Below are 22,851 nucleotides of genomic sequence, written 5' to 3'. Positions count from 1 at the left end.
CATTCTGCTGCCGGATATTAGGTGCACGTCTGCTAACCCCTTTACCAATATGGTGTCTGTCACATCCCTTGTTAGAAGGAGTGCCCATGCAGCGGACACCATTTTAGAACCTTAAGAGACTTTGTAGCACTGAAAAATTTAGCATTACTGAGCCCAATTTCATCTTCATGGTTCCCAGTTAGTTTTTCATCTTCTACTGAGATAATGATTAATTCTTTTAACAGAGGGTTAATCTGTCTCTTTTTGTTACAGATCCTGACTGAAATTTTGAATTTTTTTATATGTCTAATTCTTTAAGCCTTTCTTCATATGTTAAATAACAGGTTTTTAATGTACAAAGTGAAGGGTAGCTACTTTGTGGAGATCCAAAAAAATTGAATTCAGCAGCTAAAATCTGAAGTTAAATACTTCAAATGGATTAGTATCTGTTTGCACTTGATATAGAATTGAATGTTAATCACGAGATACTCTTGACAGATTGGTGGCCTGTTGATAAAATGGGCTGGTATACTAATATTCTACACTAATGGTCGGCAGATTTGGGCTTTACACCCTTTTGACGTTTCTTACACAATGCTTTTCCAATCTAAGCCTGAGAAATTGGGAGAGATACAAAGTGGAGACTATAAGATGCTTTCACAGGTGAAAGAAAAAATCACACACAGACAATCTTTGTGCCCTTCTTGCATTATTGCAATGGCACAAAACCTTCACACATATTGGAGACCCCAAATAGGGGTGAAAATTACTCTTTTTTTGAAAGGCAGTCAATTGAAAGCTTCCTGTTTTCCTTTTGACCTTATAGATGGACAAAATAGCTGAAGTATGGAAGTTTCATGCATTAAAGAAACCAAGTGGGATCACTCCCCATCTGCTTCGGAGACGGAAAGGCACTCGCCCTCGAGACCATCACAAGTGCCTCAACCTTTACCACAAATAGAGGTCAAAGCCACACAATGGTACTTGAACTCTGTACCCTAAACTTATGTGAAGAGAATTCATCAACAGTCGTGATCTCTACTGATCCACATCAAATTAGTGTCTTATGGTACATGGTACAGATCCTTACACTGGGGCTGTATCCTATCTAGATTGTATGAACTATACAAGTTGTTTAAATTAACCTGAAAGCAGTTGCACTGTGCTTTACATAAGGCCAGTTTCATATTCTGAAAACTTAGGAAAGTCACACAGATGTGTTCTTATATAAGTGAAAGGCACAGTTAAGATTGGGTGGCTAGTAGGAATACTGTTCATTCACCACTATATCCTGGGTTCGATTGTCAATAGGATCCTGTATTAAACTAGCTTGTTGCAGTGTGAACAAGTCCATGAATCCATGGCACGAAATTGTCCGCAATTCAATTCTACTTGGCACTTAAGCTAGTAGGTTCACTCGGACAGGCTGCAAGGATGACTGGTGGGAAAATGTCAGTCAGGAGCAAACATCTGATTGTAAAATAAGGTTCATTGTTGGGTGAAATGCAAAGACATCACTACCTAGAATCTGATACTGCTATTATCATGTAAAAGAAGTAACCTCTGCCTCCAAAGGTGTCTGGCATCCAGCTTTACATGGCTTCAATGAGCTGCCCACCAGGGACCTTTATCCTATTGGTTAAATAAGGACTGGTAATGTACCAGTAAGATAGAAATTGCCATTTATAAGTTATGATCCAGCACTTTAGCATCTGTCTCCAAGTATAAATCATGTATTTATATCTTAAATGTTCCTGTTTGCTATTGATGTTGGTTGCAAACGGTAGAAAATTGCTTTATTTCCCAATATGGACATTCATGGCATTAATAATCAAAGTGAAGTTTTAATTGCAGTGAAAAGTAATTGAAATAAATTGAGGGTACGAAACAGGAACAATGAAGGAGTACAAAACGGCTGACTGATATAACTGGGCATAAGGCACAGGACTGCCTTCTTTTATTACAATTTTGCCAAAGCCATGGCAAAGGCAAAGTATGCAGTTTGGTAAGATTTTTATTTCCAATTTTACTTATTGTAAATTGCTCTGGTGTAACTTTCAGGCCTTTAAAGGAAGGGTATGAAATCTGAGTCCAAATCGAAGTGTGAAAACTGAAATGTTCTCGTAAAATTGGTTAGACAGTATTTTGTCCATTTCTTTCATATAATATTTGTAATCATTGGACTAACTTCATGGAATTCACATTTTTGGACTTCACCGTCACATAGCACTGTGAGTCAGAGAAAGGCTAACAAACTCTGGGGTTATATTGACCAGAGAATGACCAGCACTTTAAGTGTGGGAATGCAGTAGATTCTCTAATTGTTTGTTGCTTTGTTTAGCATTTCAACAGCACCTCATGATAAATAATTGTAGACCCAGGAATCAGGCAGCAGAGGGTGGGGGAGAAAACCTTACGTGACTTGCTCACTTCATGGAAATTGGATAGCATGATGGTCTTAAAGGGAAAATCGTGCAAGTCTGGCACTTTGACCAGGCACACACTAGAAAGAAGACCTCTCAAGGGGAGGCAGAAAGGGGTCACAAGGGTAAAACAAAGCAAAGAGTATCCATTATGCTTCATCAGACCTCTGAACAGATGAGTTGTAACATAAAACTTTGAAGAACAACAGCTGATAGTGTAACTCAAGGTTGTCTGGGAGGGGGAACAAATAACATTATAAGCCATGAATCTGAAACTTAAAGAATTTAGAAAATGCTGGAAATATTCAGCAGCTTGGCAGCTTCTGTGGGTTGAGTCAATGGGTTAGATTTTTGAGGGGGGGTTTGCCTTGTTCGACTTGTTCTGCATTCTTCAGCTCAAAATTGCTTTTCACCTAAGTTGCTGTAAGTGCAAGCTGATAATGGCATGGTGAGGGTAGCAGCGCATCTAGACCCTCAATGAACAGTGGGGCTAACAGAGTGTCTCCTTAAGCAATGAGATTTAAGGATTGAGAAAGAAATAGGACGGGCAGAGAAGGACAGTGAATTACAATGGGTGACATAGAGTCAAATCAGGTACTAAAAGAGAAAATACTGGAAAAGAAAGGTTGGATTAGGAGAGGAAGGAAAAAGAGAGATAGGAAAAGGGAGAAAAAATCCCTAAACACAATTTACCAGCTGAGGGAATGAAACTCCACAGCTTAAATTGTTCAATTTCTGGGCCAGAGAAACTGATTGACATAGTGTTAACAATCATCATGTTGTTAAAAAGGCTCATAGTTCCCAGACTTAAATTTTATGGTGGGTTTAATGGGCAATTAACTTGCAAATCTGGCAGGTTCTTAAAAATAACAGGAGGACTGAGGACAATGTGTCATTTGTGCAAGGCAAACAGCAGAGCAATGCAAATCGGCCAGCAATTGTGAGAGATTTGTAACTTGTGATATAGTGTATTCCTTAATCGCCTGATTTTGCTGGCCAATTTTTACTTAATTGTAGCCAATGAATTACGTTTTTTGAAGTGCATTGTTAACACCTAGTTATTTTTACAGCAAGATCTGGGCCAATAATGTTGAAACTGGATGATATGACAGAAGAACATCATTAAAAGAGAAAACGAACAAACGTGGCGTGGAAACACCATAAAAGTCAACATGAGTGAAGTTGTTGGAGAAAGCTGTTTTTTGATGCCAATTTGTCCATGTTTTACAATTACAGATCTAATCAGCTTAGGGGGATTTTACATGTGGACCAGCAGACCACCCATTTACCTATGTACCATTTTTGGGTTTGGGCCAATTGCCCATTTTAATGAATTTTTAAAAATCATTTATGGGATGTGGGTGTCACTGGCTAGGCCAGCATTTATTGCCCATCCCTGATTGCCCTTGAGAAGGTGGTGGTGAGCTGCCTCCTTGAACCACTGCAGTCCATGCGGTATGACCCACAGTGCTGTTAGGGAGTGAGTTCCAGGATTTTGACCCAGCGACAGTGAGGGAACAGCGATATATTTCCAAGTCAGGATGGTGAGGGGTTGGAGGGGAACTTCCAGGTCGTGGTGTTCCTATCTGATGCCCTTGCCCTTCTAGATGGCGGTGGTCACTTAAGGAGCCTTGTAGATGGCACACACTGCTGCCACTGTTCGTCGGTAGTGACTGTTTGTGGAAGGGGTGCCAATCAATTAGGCTGCTTTGTCTTGGATGTTATCAAGCTTCTTGAGTGTTGTTGAAACTGCACTCATCCAGGCAGGTGGAGAGTATTCCATCACACTCCTGACTTCTGACTTGTAGATGGTGAACAGACTTTGGGGAGTCAGGAGGTGAGTTACTCGTCACTGGATTTCTAGTCTTTGACCTGCTGTTGTAGCCGCAGTATTTATATGGCTAGTCCAATTCAGTTTCTGGCCAATGATAACACCCAGAATGTTGATAGTGGGGATTCAGTGATGGTAATGCCATTGAATGTCAAGGGGTGATGGTTTGATTCTCTGTTGCTGGAGATGTTCATTACCTGACGCTTGTGTAGCATGAATGTTACTTGCCACTTACCAGCCCAAGCCTGGATATTGTCCAGGTCTTGTTGCATTTGGACGTGGATTGCTTCAGTATCTGAGGAGTCTTGAATGGTGCTGAACATTGTGCAATCATCAGCAAACATCCCCACTTCTGACCTTGTGATGGAAGGAAGATAATTGATGAAGCAGCTAAATATGGTTGGGCTTAGGACATTACCCTGAGGAACTCCTGCAGTGATGTCCTGGAACTGAGAAAATTGACCTCCAACAACCACAACCATCTTCCTTTGTGCTAGGTATGACTCCAGCCAGTGGAGAGTTTTCATCCTGATTTCCATTGACTCCAGTTTTGCTAGGGCTTCTTGATGCCACACTTGGTCATGTGCTGCCTTGATGCCAAGGACAGTCACTTTCACCTCACCTCACGAGTTCAGCTCTTTTGTCCATTTTAGAATCAAGGCTGTAACGAGGTCAGAAGCCGAGTGGCCCTGGTGGAACGCAAACTGAGTGCCAGTGAGCAGGTTATTGCTAAGCAAGTGCCGCTTGGTAGCACTATCGGTGACTCCTTCCATCACTTCACTGATGATAGAGAGCAGACTGATAGGGCAGCAATTGGCCGGGTTGGATTTGTCCTGCTATTTGTGTACAGGATATAACTGCGCAATTTTCCACATTGCCAGGTAGATGCCTGTGTTAGTAGCTGTACTGGAACAGCTTGGCTAGGGGTGCAGCAAGTTCTGGAACACAGTCTTCAATAATATCGCTGGAATATTGGCAGGGCCCATAGCCTTTCCAGTATCCAGTGCTTTCAGCTGTTCCTTGATATCATTTGGAGTGAATTGAATTGGCTGAAGACTGGCATCTATGATGCTGGGGACCTCCAGAGGAGGCCAAGATGGATCATCCACTTGGCACTTCTGGCTGAAGATTGTTGCGAATGCTTCAGCCTTTTGCACTGATGTGCTGGGCTCTTCCATCATTGAGGATGAGGATATTTGTTGGGCCTCCTCCTCCAGTGAGTTGTTTAATTGTCCATCACCATTCATGACTCGATGTGATAGAACTGCAGAGCTTAGATCTGATCTGTTGGCTGTGGAATCGCGTAGCTCCATCTATCATTTCTTGCTTTTGCTCTTTGGCCCTCAAGTAGTCTTGTGTTGTAATTTCACCAGGTTGACACCTCATTTTTAGGTATGCCTGGTTCTCCTCCTGCACTCTTCATTGAACCAGAGTTTATCCCCTGGCTTGGTGGTAATGGCAGAGGGGGTGATATGCCGGGCCACGAGGTTACAGATTGTAATTGAGTACAATTCTGCTGCTGATGGCCCAAAGCGCCTCATGGTTGCCCAGTCATGAGTTGCTAGATCTGTTCGAAATCTATCCCGTTTAGCATTGTGGTAGTGCTACACAACACGATGGAGGTTATCCTCAATGTGAAGATGGGACTGCAGTCATTACTGCTACCATACTGTCATGGACAGATACATGTGCGGGCAGAAAGGTTGGTGAGGATGAGGTCAAGTATGTTTTTCCCTCTTATTGGTTCCCTCATCACCTGCCACAGAGCCAGTCTAGCAGCTACTTGACCAGCTCAGTCTATAGTTGTGCTACCAAGTCACTCTTGGTGATGGACAATGAGGTCCCCCACCCACTGTATATTCTGCACCCTTGCCATCCTCAGTGCTTCTTCCAAGTGGTGTTCAAAATGGAGGATGGAGGGCGGGGACGGTACATGGTTTGCTTGCCCGTTTTTGACCTGATGCCATGGGACTTCATGGGGGCTGGAGTTAATGCTGAGGACTCCCAGGACAACTCCCTTCTGATTGTATACCACTGTACTGCCTCCTTTGCTGGGCCTGTCCTGTGGGTGGGAAGGGACATACCCAGGGGTGGTGATGGTGGTGTCTGGGCCATGACCTGTAAGGTATGATTCCATGAGTCAGGCTGTTGCTTGACTAGCCTGTGAGACAGCGCTCCCGATTTTGGCACAAGCTCACAGATGTTATTAACGAGGACTTTGAAGGGTCGATAGGGCTGGGTTTGCTGTCGTTTCTAGTTTCATTTCTTTTTATTGACTTTGTAGCGGTCGGATACAGCTGAGTGGCTTACTAGGCCATTAGAGTCAACCACATTACTGTGGATCTGGAGTCACATGTAGGCCAGACCAGGTGAGGACCAGTGACATTCAATAATGGTTTCATGGTCATGGTTATCGTTAGATGTTTAATTCCAGACGCAGATATTTTTATTGAATTCAAATTCCAACCGAACCCAGGTCCGCAGATCATTACCCTGAGTTTCTGGATTACCAATCCAGTGACAATATCGGTACAGCACCACCTCCCCCTAGAGTTAGCCACGTGCATAATTTCCTCTGAGATCCTTACCAATTGTCAATGACTTCTCATCTTTCAGCACTCTGACTTCAAAATCCACATGAAAATATTAAGATATTGCACAAAAGAGTTAAACACCAGTGTTCTATCAGAGAAAATTAGACCCAAGTGTTTACTGGGAATTCTGTGGAATTTATCTAACGCCACCTGTTGAAGGTCAGTCATTAGCAGTTTTCTGTTCATTAAGTTTTAATTTGTTGTCTCACAACAAGTTGTTCACATTCCCGAATTATGGTTCATATAAGGTCAATGCTGTTTATTAACATCACTATTGCAGCTCAGATTATTTTGTGCATCTTTATTGAAAATGTAAGAAAGCTTGGCGATATTGTCAAATACTTGCTGGTGATGTGAAAATAATCCTATTGCTGGAGGAAAAAGTAATTTTAAATCATCTGGGTGAAAAGATAAGAAGAAAGAGAGAACTTGTATTTAGTTATCACTTTTCATGTCCTCAGGTCATCCAAGATTATTTCAGAGCCAGTGAACTACTTTTGTTTGAAGTTCTTATTGGCAATCAATAATAAATTAAGTAATATCGAGGTGGGAGCCAATGGCAAAAGGATTTAGATTATTAGTTTTTGGGGAGGAGGAAATTAAGAACGCAACAAAACACTGGAAAATGACATCCTGAGGCATATCTGGGTATTGTAACCCTATGATCTTCCTACTTTGAGTTTCATGGTTATTTCTCATATTCCAGCACTCCTCAAACTGGTAATTATGTCAAACGTTATTTCATTGTGAACTGAAAGGAACTCAAGTTTTGTAGGATCTCAAATTGTGTAACACCACCAACATTAACATACATTAAAAATAACTCAATGATTCTCATATCATTGAAGTGAGATAAGGAGGAATTGACCGGAAGCTGGCTGAGCAAGTGGGCAGCCTGCCTGGAAGCAGGAGCACAGGTCTGGCCAATTTTAACAAATAGGCTTTGTTTATATCTCACTGCGGGTGGGAAGAGGCAGTTGGGCAAATGCTGCCAGTTGAATATTGAGACTCAATTATGTTGCATTGGGGAGAAAGGGAGAGGAGATGTTGACAAGGTCTGAGAGGTGGCATCTCGGGATAGGAGAGCCCCTGACATTCTCTCTGAGTCCCAGAGGAGTGCTCCTTCTTTTCCATTTCCCCAAAGAAATGTTATTATTTTCCTTAGCGGGACTTTTATTCCTGTAGCCCAGATTTCACCAAGTGGCTTCATTCCGGGTTCCCCACGCAGTCCAAGGTTAAAATGCCATTACCGTTGTATACACATTGTAGGACTATAATTTGCATGACCGTCTATTTGATCATCTACTTGGGCTTTGTTTTTTTAAAAATCCTTCAATCTTTCCTTTGCTCACAGTTTTTGTCTTCTCAATTCTTTTCCATCTGTTTATGTTACAGATGGTTTTAGAAACAACACTTCATTGTAATTTATGCTGCTTGGGAAATATTTAACGTGTAAAAAGAACTGTGCAGGGAGAGCCTTCTATTTTGTAGTAATATAAAGTATCACTGTGAATTTTATATCATATATCAAATAAATTATATTTTTAACTGATTGATCTGGTCTGATGTGCTTTATTTTAGATGGAGGAGAGCTCTTAATTTCAGTGCTTACACTCTCAGTCCATATGCTATGGATTCATCATTAGACAGAATCATATCTTTAGATTTGCAGGAAAGGAATTCCTGTATAATACTCACAAATTAGAAGACTGTGTGAAGAAAGAAAGAGTTGTATTTGTATAGCATTTTTCATGACCTTAGGATGTTTTACAGCTAATGATGTACTTTTTGAATTGTAGTTATAATGTGGGAAATGTGGCAGCCAATTTGCACAGAGCAAGTTGCCACAAACAGCAGTGTGATAATGACTAGGTAATCTGATTGAGGGATAAGTAGTGCCAAGACACCAGGGAGAACTTGTCTCCTCTTCTTCAAAATAGTGCCACAGGATCTTTTGTGCCCAGCTGCACACGGGCCTCAATTTAATATCTCATTCGATAATGCACTACTCCCTCAGTACTGCACTGGGGTGGCAGCCTAGATTTTTCTGTTCAAGCCTGTGAAAGAAGCTGAATAAATACCAATTGAAGGAGAAAATGGGGGAAATGGAATTATATTAATAAGACAGTAATTCAGATGTGTGGTACAAACACAACAGATGACTTATGATTTGCTGGGTTAAAGAAAGCATTGCATTTGTATGGTGCCCATCTCCTCATCTCATCCCTGAAGCCAGTGAACTTGTTTTGTTTTGAGTGTACTCATTTTTGTTATTTAAGGTGTTTGCTTATTGCAAAGCCACATAATCAGCAAATGTGGTAATAAATCTGTTCTGATGGTCTTGTTTGAAGAATTCATTTTGGCCAGCACTGAGTTATCGGGGCGAATTCTCCCCGAGAGCAGTATCTGAGCGGCAGTTTGGCAGAATGTCAACCAGGGGGCTTGATCCATTTTGAAGAGCAGGCCTCATTGGTATCGGGCATGGACACTCTGTAGTCAGAAACCAAGCACCTTTGGGAAGCTGACTGGTTTTGTGCCAGCATAATATCAGCCACTGAGCCAAAGGTTTCTGGTGGGACCCAATTATTTTGGTCGGGTTGTCCCAAACTGTCAGCGCCGTGGGGTGTCCCAGACTGTCAGTGTCATGGGATATCCCTGGCTGTCAGTGTCATGGGGTGTCCCAAACTATCAGCATCATGGGGTGTCCCAGACTGTCAGCATCATGGGGTATCCCAGACTGTCAGCGTCACGGGGTGTCTCAGACTGTCAGCATCATGGGTCGTCCCAGACTATCAGTATTATGGGATGGTCCCGGACTGTGATGCATTTTGGTAGGAAGAACATGGACATACAATAAAAAATAAGGGGTGAAATTTTGAAGGGCGTGCAGGAACAGAAAGACTTGGATATATATGTGCATCGATCATTGAAGGTGGCAGGACAGGTGGAGAGAGCAGTTAATAAAGCTTAGAATATCCTGGGCTTTATTAATTGGGGCATAGAGTACAAGAGCAGGGAGGTTATGCTGAATTTATTTCAGACACTCGTTAAAGCTCAGCTAGAATATTGTGCACAGTTCTGGGCACTATATTATAGGAAGGATGTGAACACATTGGAGAGAGTGCAGAAGAGGTTTATAAGAATGTTTCCAGGGATGAGAAACTTCAGCAATGAGGATAGATTGGAGAGGTTGGGACTGTTCTCCTTGGAGTGAAGAAGGCTGCGAGGATATTTGATAGAGATGTTCAAAATCATGAGGGAGCTGGACAGAGTAGATAGGGAGAAACTGTTCCCACTCATAAAAGGATCAAGAATGAGAGGGCACAGATTTAAAGTGATTTGCAAAAGAAGCAAGTGTGATGTGAGAAAAAACTTTTTCACACAACGAGTGATTTGGGTCTGGAATGCACTGCCCGGAAGTGTGGTGGAGGCAGGTTCAATCGAGGTATTCAAGAGGAGATTAGATGATTATTTGAATAGAAACAATGTGCAAGGGTATTGGGAAAAGGCAAGGCAATGACACTAGGTCATAATGCGCATTTGGAGAGCCAGTGCAGACATGATGGGCCGAATGGCATCCTGTGCTATTAAGATTCTGTGATTCTATCAGCTTCATGGGGTGTCCCAGACTGTCAGTGTCATAGGCTGTGTTTCTGGAAGCCAGAAGAGTAGTCCTGCTTCTCAAAAATGAAGAGGAACTTGCAAACAGGAAGCTTGACTGGCACCACCACCTGTAATTGTCCACCTAGTTTATATGGCTAACTCCTGTAATTTGTCTTGAACCTACAGCGATTTAGAGGCCACCACTAAGCTAAGCTGAAACTTAAATGTAGTAAAATGAACTAAGAGAATGTAATTAATACTCAGCAGGACTGCAAACATTTATAGAGAAAAAAAGTTAAAGGTTGGAATTTTACAAGCTCCCAAGAGGAGGGAAGAGAGACGGGGCCGCTGGTAAAATGCTGGGAAGCCATGTTGGGATGTCTCCCAGATGCATTCCAACTTGCCTGTTTGGCCCGGATGAAAATATATTTAGTGCTCCCCCTTCCGAGGGCACCCGAAAAGGGAGGCTCCCTCGCGTTCTCCTTGCTGCCTCGGCAGCGGTCACTTCTCTCATTGGTGCTGCTGAGGCTCCATAGATGCGGACCCTCTGAATGGGCCAGCCACTTGGAAGGCCTGCCCACCATACTTTGGGCGGCTCCCCACTTTCGCCCTGAAGACTTCCAAATTGGTGTTAGAATAAAGGTGAGTGATTGACAGGGAGAAAATTACAACACAACTGTATAAGTTGTTTAGATTCAAATAAGAGAATGTTGAATTTCAGTTCATGTCTTAATTTAGCCTCAGATTTCACGGTGTCACTGATTTTACATTCACTTCCCTTGTCTCTGTATCTGTGTTTGTATATCACCTTCATATTCTTTTGATGTGGGAGCTATGTTACGTTCCTCTTACTGATTGTGTTTCATTATTTTCGAAGGTCTATAAAGGAAGGCAAATTGAGTTTGTTATCATGCAGGTGATTTCAGCAGTTTTTACATCGACAAGTTTTCTTGCCCCTGTCCAGGGAGACTAACCTCTGTGCAATCCTGTCTCTCCATCAGAACAGCTAATGTGGTTTAACCATAATTAGTACATGAATAGATCAGAATTTGCTTAAACTATATGCCTGTCAATTTTATATTTTGATCACGTGACACTCCAGATTAAAATCATAGTTCAGGAAGAGAAAAGAAAGGGAGCAATGGCTGCTGAGGAAACATTGGTGAAGGATGATAATTTTAGGCCTTGGAACAGGATATTGATAAGCATGAGGCCCCTATGGTTGTGTGTTCAGCAATCTGATAACGTCCTAAGGTTAGAAGATGCTTGACAAAGTTAAATTCAGCAGGAATTAAACAATTTATACTCATATTTAAAATTGTATAAGTAAGGAATATAAATCTAAGCTCATTGAGGATCTTTATTTACCTTCAAGAAGGGATACTGTGCAGAGCCTGAACAGGCAAATACTCACAATTCCTGGGAAGTTTTTATTACATGAGTTTTCTAAATGTAGTGCTCTGTATGTAATAGCAATCAATGCTTTGAAAAACTAATAAATGAAGTTAGTTGTCAGTACTGTCTCTAGCTTTCACAAACCAGAGGCTCGAAGGATATGGAATGTTTAATGCCACTCAGGAAAAAAATGGATTTGTAAATCCACCACGTGGTTCAGTCACTCGTTCCAAGAGCGTAAATACAGGGAGTGGTGACAACTGTTTCCACTTTAATTGTGTAACCAACTTTGTTAATCAATGAATGATAGTGGGCGTTCGGCACTCCATTCCATGCTCCCTATTTTGTTCTCTGTTTTCTTTATTGAAAGACTACCGGGGTGAAATTGGTCTTTGTTAATTGTGTGAAACGATCTAGTAGCACACTGGCGGATGACTTTTTTTTCCACCACACCCAATCTTTGCACTGAAGTTCACAGAATGATAGTTCAAGTTCTTTTTGAAGTCTTGTTTACTAGTCTTACTGTCACTTTACTTGTTTTGAAATAAAAAATGTTGCTGATATTTCCAAATCAATGGTGATTTTCTGACTGTCACAAATAGGAACAAAAAAAATACTTCTTGTAAAAGTGCATTTATATTTGACAGTGGTACCAGTCTCTGCAAGAATGCTGGGTTACCCTGTAATATGGACACCCAGACTGCAAGTGGGCAATCCAGATCCCTCTGTTTACTCAGCTGGAACAGGTGGCCATAATGGAAAGGCTGCCGCTTTTACACACCTTATGAGTTTGCACTATGCTGATACCCTGCAGGTCACTGTTTATACTTTGGAAGTGCTGTTGATGACAGTAAAATTATGCTTGCTGTTAATTGCATTATATATCTAAAGGTGACTTTCTATTGTATACAACTTCTTCGTTTGGAAGCAGTTCTGTACATGTCAGTTCCTGATCCTCTGAATTCCATTGGCTTTTATGGTGGTACAGATTTTAGCAGAAATACAAAACAACTGCAAGCGTGCAATCTTGCATGTTATTTAAAAATTACCCTAATTAATTTTCTCTCTGTGGACACTTCTCAATATTAGAGAAAGAGTCATTTAGGCCATAGATTGGTGGAGCTCCACCTGAGGTGACCATTTACATATGCTATCATGGACACTTAAGAAAAAAAACGTTTTAAGCTGATAGTGAGTGTACTGGTGGCTCCAACACCACACCATTTATAATAGATTACTATTAGGTCATTCGCTGGAAAGCTAGTGCAGATCTCTTCTAGTATGTTGGCTTTTAACGATGGCACATTCTCTATTTTTATTTAATTATTGTAGATATAACAGCGTATGACGGGGTATTTTATATGTCAGTTTAATGCCTTATTTCAAAATAAGCTTCCACCATGGGCAGGATTTTACCATTGGCGAGCGGGGGTGGGGCCCTCTCGCTGCTGCGTAAAATGACGCGGGATGACGTCGGGCGGAACTCCCGATGTCACCGCGCCCCATTTAAATTTTCAGGAAGGCGGGGGCGCAGCAAAATCACCTGCACGCCCGCCGACCTATCAATGGCCAATTGAGGCCATTGACAGAGCAATTCAAGTAATTAGTGGACCGGAAAAAACATGAAACCTCATCCACAGGCGGGATGAGGTTTCATGTAGGGGGATGAGGTTTCATGTAGGGTTTTAAAAATTTTAATAAAGTCTTTTCGAAAATTATGAACATGTCCCAACTCATGTTTTTTCTACTTCCCGCCAGGGCTCCTGGCCTGCCCGCCAACCTTAGGGTTGGACGGGCAGGTCCACTAATCATTTTAATTGATCTGTCAATGGCCTCAATTGGCCATTGACAGGTCGGCAGGCCCGCAGCTGATTTTGCTGCGCCCCTGCCTTCCTGAAAATTTAAATGGGGCGCGGTGACATCGGGAGTTCTGCCCAATGTCACCGCACGTCATTTTACGTGTCAGCAATTGGGCCCCGTCCCCGCTCACTGGTGGTAAAATCCTGCCCATGGTGGAAGCTTATTTTGAAATAATGCATGTTTCCAGCACGTCCTGTGATTATATAGAGTTGTAGAGGAAAGAAATTAACCTCTCACACCACACTTAGAATAAAATAAATCAAAACTGAAACGCTGAATACACCCAGAGAGCGAAAGGGTCACTTTTCCATGTTCATAATGTAGCCAAACAGGTGGATTATCAGCCTGGAAATCCTTCCAATGTGCCTAATGGCAGGCGGTAAAAGCAGGAGAGCTTCCTGGTCAACCATACCACAGAACACAATGGTAAACTGTTGCAGTATTTTACCAAGCATAATCATGGGCCAATTTGTGGTATCCAACACCTTCATAGGGCATGGTACCTAAAGGAGGAGACCAGACATTGCAAGGGACATTAATGCCAACTTATCTGCTTGTAGAGGTTCACAAAACTATAGAAATTTTGGCAAATTAATCAACAGACATCATCATCACTGCAACAACAGAAGATGGCAACATTATATCCTGGATGTTAGAAGCCACCATGTTACTGTTATTCAATGACTTATGTTTTACACACACAACATTGTCATATTTATATAAAGAAGGCATTTACACTTCAACAGGTCTTTCAGAAATGTCCTAAAGCACCTAAAGCACTTTATATGCAATGAATTATTTTGAAGTGCTGTCGATACATTTACAGAGGCAAATGCTGCAGGAATGTTTTTAAATACACATTGATGTCCTATGATCCACAATGAGATGAATGCCTCTAATTTGCTTTTGGTGACGTTGTTTGAGGGATGAACGCTATGCAGGGCACTTGGAAAATTCCATGCTTCCCTTTGAATTGTGACTATGGGATTTTAAATTTTCATTTAAACCAGTGGAGCAGGCAGATGAAGTTGGCACCTCCAGCAATGATCTGCCTCAGCATTGAGTTGTCATGCCATATTGGACCTGTAGACCTGCATAGGTGGAGTGTGATCCTATCTCTATTTCAAGGATTTTCCCAAAGGGTCAAAGGTAGGAAAGTAAAGAAAAAAAGAGAACTTGTATTTATATAGTGCCTTTCCTACATTTATATCTAATTTCATTGATCTTTTTACCCTTCAACTCCATGCAACAGTGTTTAGGATTCTGTCGAGCCAATGGGGGGTGTCACAGGCACTGGTTTAAGAAGTTGTGGGGAACCCCCATTACTTTTGAGGGGGGAGGCCTGATGGAATCAAGTGCCTTTCAAGCACTTAATTGGCTGCCCCCAGACCTTCCCTGGGATTGAGGTTGCCAGTGGCAGAAGTCCTGTCTGCCAAGAGCTGCTGGCCAATCACAGGCCAGCAATTCCTTGTGCCACCAGCAGGAATGGTGGCAGCTGACAGCAATTCACTCCCCGGAGGCCCAGGATCATCATGGGATCGCAGATCAAATGTGAGCGAAGGCGGGATGGGGAATCGTGGGGTAGGGGTTACGGGAGAGCGGGCAGGGGATGCAGAGGCAAAAGTGGGGAGTATCTTTCAGCTGGCACCCTCTGCCTGATGCTAGGTCCCTCAATCGAGCACAGAGTGCCTGATAGCAAGGGATCCCCCCCCCCCGCCACCTCGGGGAGGCCGCTGGCAAACCTGACAGAGTTTGCTAGTCGGCTTTCTGAGGGCATGGTGACCTGTGCGGCCTCCATTTAATCCATGAGCCACCACTGAATGTGGTGGGTTCAGGGATAATGGGTGTCAATTGGCTTAATAATGAACCTAATTGACATCCCATCACTAGAGGCCAGGTATCCCACTTCAGCCCCTTTCGCCCTCCGACTTAATCTGAGGAGGCTTTGCTGTCACCGGGAGGGCCTACCTGTGATTGAGTGGGTCTGGCCTCCATCTTTCCCGCTGTGGCGGGCTGCATTCCAGCTTGGTATGTTTGCATCTGCCCTGCCTTGTCCCCTCACAACTTCAATGACCTCCAATAGATAATTTCGAAATCTCCTTGTTCCAACAAAAGCAGCCCCATTTTTTAAAGTCTCTCCTTATATTTATATTTCTTTAAAGCCCAATTTCCTGAAGCCAAAAATCTTCAACTGTGGCCTTACCAAGGTTCAGTATACATTCATAATTATACCTTGACTTTTATATTCTATAAAACTCAGTGTTCTATTAGTTTTTTATGGGCTGACTTGCATGAGGTGCTGTTTTCAATGTCTTGTAAACCCAAACCCATCTCCATTGTGTTGTGCCACTGAGTTGCTATTTATTTCATCAGATTTTAAAGAAGATTTACACTGATTATATGTCTCTCTATTCCTTCCCCAGTCTGCCAATGCTGCTTTGCATATATGAGTGCGACAACTTAAACTTCAATTTTCTCTTTAACTCCACCTTTTAAGAACGTATTCACTACCATGGAACTGAGACCAGGGCCTCAGAAGGAGATCAGAAGGCTAGATGTGGAAAGTTAATCCTGCATCCCTCCTTTGCAATACTTCTTATACATCACTGGCTGCACCATTCTACCATACATTGGTTTCTCTGCAATGCATAATTGTAGAAGTTTTCTTTAACTGTTAGAAACTTTCTAGTGAGTGTGTTAGTGAGCATACAGATGCTTCTACTTTGTCTGAATGAATTGTTGTCTTCAAAGAAGAACTCAGAATTTTATGAACACAGACAGCTGGAGTGCAGGCATTCCATTCCCAGCTATGTTTATGTCCTGACTCTGGTTTCTTTTTTTATCTCCTGGGTTTAAAAATATATCCTAATAAAGTTTCCAAATAAACTTTCAAGTGAATTCCTAATGAACTCAAACAGCTGGCAAGCCTCCTAGCTGCCAACTTTAAACCCCAGGCCTTTTATTAGCTGTCAGATCATTGTACCATCTGTTGTAATAACAATGTAGACAGAGAACTATAATATAGTCAATCCCACTTAAAACAGGCATTCACATCAGTTTATAAGAAGTCTGATCTTATTCCCAGCATGTTTCACTGTGTTAAAGGTTCTATATAAATACAAATTGTTGTTGTTGAGTGAGCTGATGAGATAGAACAAGCTTGTTAATTTTAAAATGAAAAGGAGCCAAGAAAATTATATTGGAAAACTCTTTGGGTGATATCTTCCCAGCCCCTTGGAAGCAGCTTTTGAGATGGGGAGGGGAAAACCACAATGAGATGGCACCCTGACACTGTCCTGCCTCCAGGTGAATTTTCTTGGGATGGGCTGTCACGGAAATTGGCAGCCTCCATGAGAAGAGATTGCTGATAGGTTGTCATGTGGACTCTGATTGGTAGAGGAGTTGCCATGGAGATTGCACTAGTTAACAATAACTGACAGTTAACTGCCAATCTTGGCTGTCAATTCATCTCGGCATGCCTAAAATGTTCTTGTAACCACAGGCGTGTCCATGATGCTCCCAGATGATCCTTTTATCACTGCTTCTTGCAGCAGATGGGGAGTTGCATCTTGTTGGGTAGTTTGCTTGATTTGAGCAAGGCGCTTGCCTGTCAGATTCACTGTCTCTTCTGGGTTGATGACCTCCAGATCATGTTGAGCTGCTGCTTTACATTGAATCTGGAAGATTTCACATTCTGTTGTAACAACCTCAACTTTTTTCATGTGGAGTGCTGCTCTTGTCAGCATGTCTGCAATGTACATCTGTTTCCCTTGCTTGTATGTCACATCCAGATGATACCTCTGTAAACAAAGTAACATTCTTTGCCAATGCTTTGGAGCGGATAGTAGTGGTTTGAGAAAAATGCTCTAAAGTGGCTTGTGGTCAGACTCCACTGTTACTTTGTCTCTCCCAAGCAGGTATTGATGAAAGTGCTAACAGGCAAAAGCAATAGCCAGGTGCTCTTTTTTGATCTGAGCGTAGCGCCATTCCATTTGCATTAAGCCCTGGATGCAAATGCGACTGGTTGTCCTTGCTGCACTGGGTTTGCTCTAAAACCTGTCTCACTGGTGTCACACTGCAAGTTGACTTTATCATTAATGCCATAGTACTTCAGTACTGGCACTGTCATCACTAATTGTTTGATTTCAGTGGACACTGTTTCTTGTCTGTGCCCCAATACCACTGCCCATCCTTCAGTGAGCTTGCATAATGGTTCACACTCCGATGACAAATTAGGCAAAAACTTTGCTAAATAGGTCACGAATCCAACAAATTGTTACACTACTTTCATATTTGTTGGTCACTGCATTGTTGCCAGAACTTTCATCCTGTTAGCATCCAGGAAAAGACTTTTTGCTGTCAACACATGACCTATGTACTTGACTTCAGGCATCTTCAATTGCAATTTTTTTCTTGTTCAGCTTCTGTGGTAATCTGAGGTACAATACTCCTTTAAGAGAATGTGAGTAGATTGACCACGTGACTGTATTACGCAGTTGCTGTATAGCGCTGGCTGCAATGTTAATCAGTAATTTAGAATAGAGCCTGGTTGATGTTAGTGCTCTGTTACTTGTGTTAATAAACAGTATGTGTTTCATCTTACATTGGTCTCTACATCTGCAGTATCTTGTTCACCAACTCACTCACCAGTAGATAGGCATGCAACCGTGTTCGCTGAGCTAAGCGACCCGACAGAAGGAACATAACAGGTTCACCTGGCCAGCTCTCTCTAGCAGTCATATTAAATTCTGATCATGGTCAGCTATGGCTTCTTCCATTATGACTCCACATATATAGACTAGCAGAACATCCACTATTGCTTCCACTCTGGGAAGATCACTGACTATCTCATGCTGTTTGCACTGATACTCTTCTGTAGGCGTGGAATTGCCAAATGACATGTGCAACCATCTGTATCTCCTGAATGGCATCCAGAATGTAGTTAGAAAGCTGCTGCTTTCATCCAGCTTCACTTGCCAGTAACCATCCCTCACATCTTGCCTGGGCAAGTTGTGGCAAAACTCCTTTGATGGTTGGCATAGGGTAATGAGATCTCTTCAGCACTTTATTTAGATCCTTTGGGTCTAAGCATGCTCACAGCTTTCCAGGCTATTTCAGTGCTACCATGTTGCTAATCCTGACTGGAGGAGTTGTCACTTTCTTGATTACTCTCCTCTTTTCCAGCTCTTCTATCTTGTGTTTTTTTTTAGGCTTGACTTGAGGGCAGCTGGAACACTTCTTGGCAGATGCTGAATTGCTCTTACACTCTCATCTATTTCTACATGATATTCTGCAGGTAAATAGCCCATCCCTGTAAACTCATGTTTGGCTGTCAATGGCTTTGTGTGCTGTGACACGTCGTAAATTTCTGTTGGCATGTTTAGAGTTAACTGTCTGAGCTTTAGACTTGCTCTTGCTGAGATGAGTGGCTATTGCATACTGTCTGTGATCTAGAACTCCAGATCTTCATTCTTGCCATTGCATTTAGCTCTCAGATTAATTTGTCCTCCCAGTACGAGTACCATGCCATCATGTAGGCCCAGCCTTACTTTCGAGGGCTTGATTTTTGGATCGCCATGTTGAGCCATTTCACCCAGGTCTGTGAAGGTCATGACATTGCATGATGCTCTCCTGCAGTCATCATTGTAACAGTCACAAACCATTTACCACCTATAGACTTGATGGAATCAACCTGATTGTATCATGTATAATGCTTTATCAGATTCTTCTGCTAATAATCAAGGGCCACCTGTGTAGGCTTGTTTGGCTTCTTTCCAACCAAACACTTGTGTGAAAAATGATTCAGCTTCTTGCAGTTAAAACACTGCTTTCCCCATTTCCTTTGTATGATGTCCTCCACAGCATTTGCATCCTTTGTTTTGCTCTTGTGGCCTGGAATGTCTCTCAGCATAATGTATCTCCTGGTTTGTTCTGCCAAGCATTTGCTCTATCTGATGTTTTACAACTTCACTTTTCTACACATGTCAATTGCTTTCTTGAGAGTAGGTTCCTCCTACTTGCTCTTACTGAAGGGCCTCTTATGCCTAAGACAATTCTATCTTTAATAAGTTCACCTTTTAGTTGCCTGAATTCACATGATTTTGTGAGTTGTGTTACTGCTGTCACATAAAGATCAATGGGCTCCTGTTCATCTTGAGCCCAAGTGTTGAATACATAGTGTCCATAAGTTACATTCATTTTGGGTTCAAAGTGTGCCTTCAAGGCTTTCAAAATCTCTGTTGTCTGTTTCCTTTGTTCGTCGGATAGATTTAGGGTGGAATACAATTTGTAGCTGTCTCTCCCAGCAGTATTAGAACTGTTGATACTCATATTGGCTCTGGCTTATTAATAAAATCTGTTGCAATCTCGTAGTTTTGCCATTGTAAATGGGAAAACTACCAGTTCTGCCACATATCACCTTTCATTTCGACTGGAGCAGGAGAAAAAAGTTTACAGCCATTTTGACTCACCCAGCATTTTACTAGCAGCCTTTGGTTTTGTTTGCTGGTTCTTGTCCTTTCTCAACAGCTGTTAGCAGATTTGAAAATTTCTGTGTTTTTTTTTAGTAGCTGTGGCTTCTCTGTCACTTTTCCAGGTTTTCAAACACTATTTTAGCTCCATGTCTGACACGTTTCGAGCTCAAAGACTGCAGTATTTCTTAGTGGAAAGTCTTTATTGAACAGATTATAGCATGGCTGCCTGCAGAGAGAATCCCCCATGGTAGAGGTCATGTGACTACAGTAAGCCAAATAGGACATGTAATAATGTTGCATTTCAAAACTGAAAACAGCAGTCCTGCCTGTCATCCTTATTTGGAAGATGGGGGGCTGTTAATTGATCGCCTCCTGTATGATTGTGACGCTGTGGGAACAACAGCTGGACGTGGAGATGGTCCCAAACCCCGATTATTTTCTTTGTTGTGATGATTCTTCCCATTGTGTGTGTAGTAATAAGGAAGAACTCTGTCTGATTGTGTTTAGTTACCACCAATAAAATCTCGGGCTGATTATTCACAAAGTGGCTACTATAAGCATGTAGATGAAAAAAGTAATTTCTATATTCCCATTGCTGAATTTTAATTTAGGATCAGGATGATAGATTATTACAATTAGGTTTTAGGAATTAGCTTTTTTGGGTTATTTTTCTGTAATTTTCTTTTAGCTATGCGGGAGAGAAATGGATACCACTGTGTTGCACTTGTGTTGTGAAAACAGGTGCAAAGCACACCAATTTATCGGTGAGTATCTGCACAGGTGTTGATCCTACATCTAAATTTGTGGAGATCATTTTTAAGCTTCCTAAGTGGATTCTTCAGCAGTACCCTTGGAACTGCCAACCAAAGGTAAACAACCAAAGAATTAAGTAGTTTAGCATCCTGACACCACAACATCCCAGAAGACCATGGTCAGCCCCTGCTTGGCCCATTTCCAATTGTCTCCTCTCCCGATATCCTCCCTTGCTTTTGGGTGGCATTGCCAATTGTGCAGTGGCTTGAAATAATGGCTGCTTTGCTGGTGAGCTGCCTGTGGACATGCAGAGATCTAATTTTGATTGGGCTTGGGGCCTACTTGCTCTGAGGCAAGGCTCTTCCTGCACCAGTTTGCAGGGGCAGGCCAGTGCTATGCATCCATCCCAATAATTCCCATTATCATTCCCTCAGTAAACAAAGATATATCACTGAAACTGAAGATTCATTTTTAAAGTCTATTTTTTTCCCATAAGTCAGACATCATCATTAACAGGTAGGGCACCTGCCCTCAATCTTCTGTCAGTACCTAACTGAATTACAGCTATGTACTCCAGAAACAGGAATAGGTGAACTTGTCCTTTGAACAAAAGCAAATTACTGCAGATGCAGGAGACCTGAAATAAAAACAGGAAGTGCTGGAAAAACTCAGCAGGTCTGGCAGCAGCTATGGAAAGAGAAACAGAGTTAACGTTTCGAGTCCAATATAACTGTTATTTGGAACTGAAGAAAAATAGAAATGTGATGAGTTTCAGGTCCTTTGAATACCCTGCCACCTTCTGCGTACCCTGAACAGGCAGCTCAGCTCTACTCCAAGACGTAAATTACTTCAAACTGTCACCAGCTTTAATTTGTGTGTTTAGCAAACTGAAAAAATAAATCACACAATATATTTGGAAGGTAACTTTTGTAAGTTTAGCTCCAAACCTGGTAAATGTACCATCTCTTAAAATCAAAACATGACTTAACAAGAATCTCAATTCATTATTACTTTCCAGAGGGGTTGTTAAAGGAAACCAAGGGGGAAATAACGGCTGCTCTAAGGATCATTTTCAAATCCTCACTAGATACAGGCCTTGTACCAGAGGATTGTGTGAATGTTGTACCAATATTTAAAAAGGATGCGAGGGATAGGCCAAAAAATTATAGGCAAGTCAGTCTGACTTTGGTGGTGGGCAAATTATTGGAACTGATTCTGAGAGACAGGATAAACTGTCACTTAGAAAGGCATGAATTGATCAAGGAAAGTCAGCATGGTTTTGTTAGGGGAAGATCGTGTCTTACTAACGTAATAGAATTTTTTGAGGAAGCAACAAGGAGGATTAACGAGGATATTATCTACATGGATTTTAGTAAGGCATTTGACAAGATCCCATATGGCAGACTAGTCAGAAAAATGAGATTCCATGGGACATAGGGGAAGGTGACAGATTGGATTCAAAATTGGGTCAATGACAGGAAACAAAGGGTAACGGTTGATGGATATTTTTGTGAGTGGAAAGCGGTTTCCACTGGTGTTCCACAAGGTTCAGTGTAGGGGCCCTTGCTGTTTATTTTATATGTTAATGATTTGGATTTAAATTTGGGAGGCAATATTGGGAAATTTGCAGATGACACAAAAATTGACCGTGTAGTTGACGGTGAAGCGAATTGCTGTTGTCTGCAAAATGATATCAATGGTTTGGCTGAGTGGGCAAAAAAGTGGCAAATGGAATTCAATCCAGAGAAGTGTGAGGTAATGCATTTGGGGAGGGTAAATAAAGCAAGGGAATACTCAATGAACGGGAGGATATTGAGAAGGGTTGAGGAAGTGAGAGACCTTGGAGTGCATGTCCATGGGTCACTGAAGATGGCAGGACAGTTGGATAAGGCGCTAAAGCATATGGAATGTTTTCCTTTCTTTGTGAGGTATTAGATACA

At 41.9% G+C, this 22,851-nt stretch overlaps 1 protein-coding gene across 1 annotated transcript in view; it reads left to right on the top strand.

Annotated features, from left to right (window-relative positions):
• The window catches only part of LOC121289270 (BTB/POZ domain-containing protein 19-like), a 177,330-nt gene extending 175,843 nt beyond the window's left edge, over window positions 1-1,487 (top strand). Inside the window, exon 8 of the mRNA XM_041208536.1 lies at window positions 806-1,487. Coding sequence (XP_041064470.1) covers window positions 806-940 — 135 coding nt within the window. The 3' untranslated portion in view covers window positions 941-1,487. The remainder of the gene's footprint in view (window positions 1-805) is intronic.
• Window positions 1,488-22,851: the final 21,364 nt, after the last annotated feature.

Source organism: Carcharodon carcharias, chromosome 16 (genome assembly GCF_017639515.1).
Source record: "Carcharodon carcharias isolate sCarCar2 chromosome 16, sCarCar2.pri, whole genome shotgun sequence".
Taxonomy (NCBI): Eukaryota; Metazoa; Chordata; class Chondrichthyes; order Lamniformes; family Lamnidae; genus Carcharodon; species Carcharodon carcharias.
Note: the sequence above shows the minus strand (reverse complement) of the source record. Positions and strands in the feature narration are given on the sequence as shown.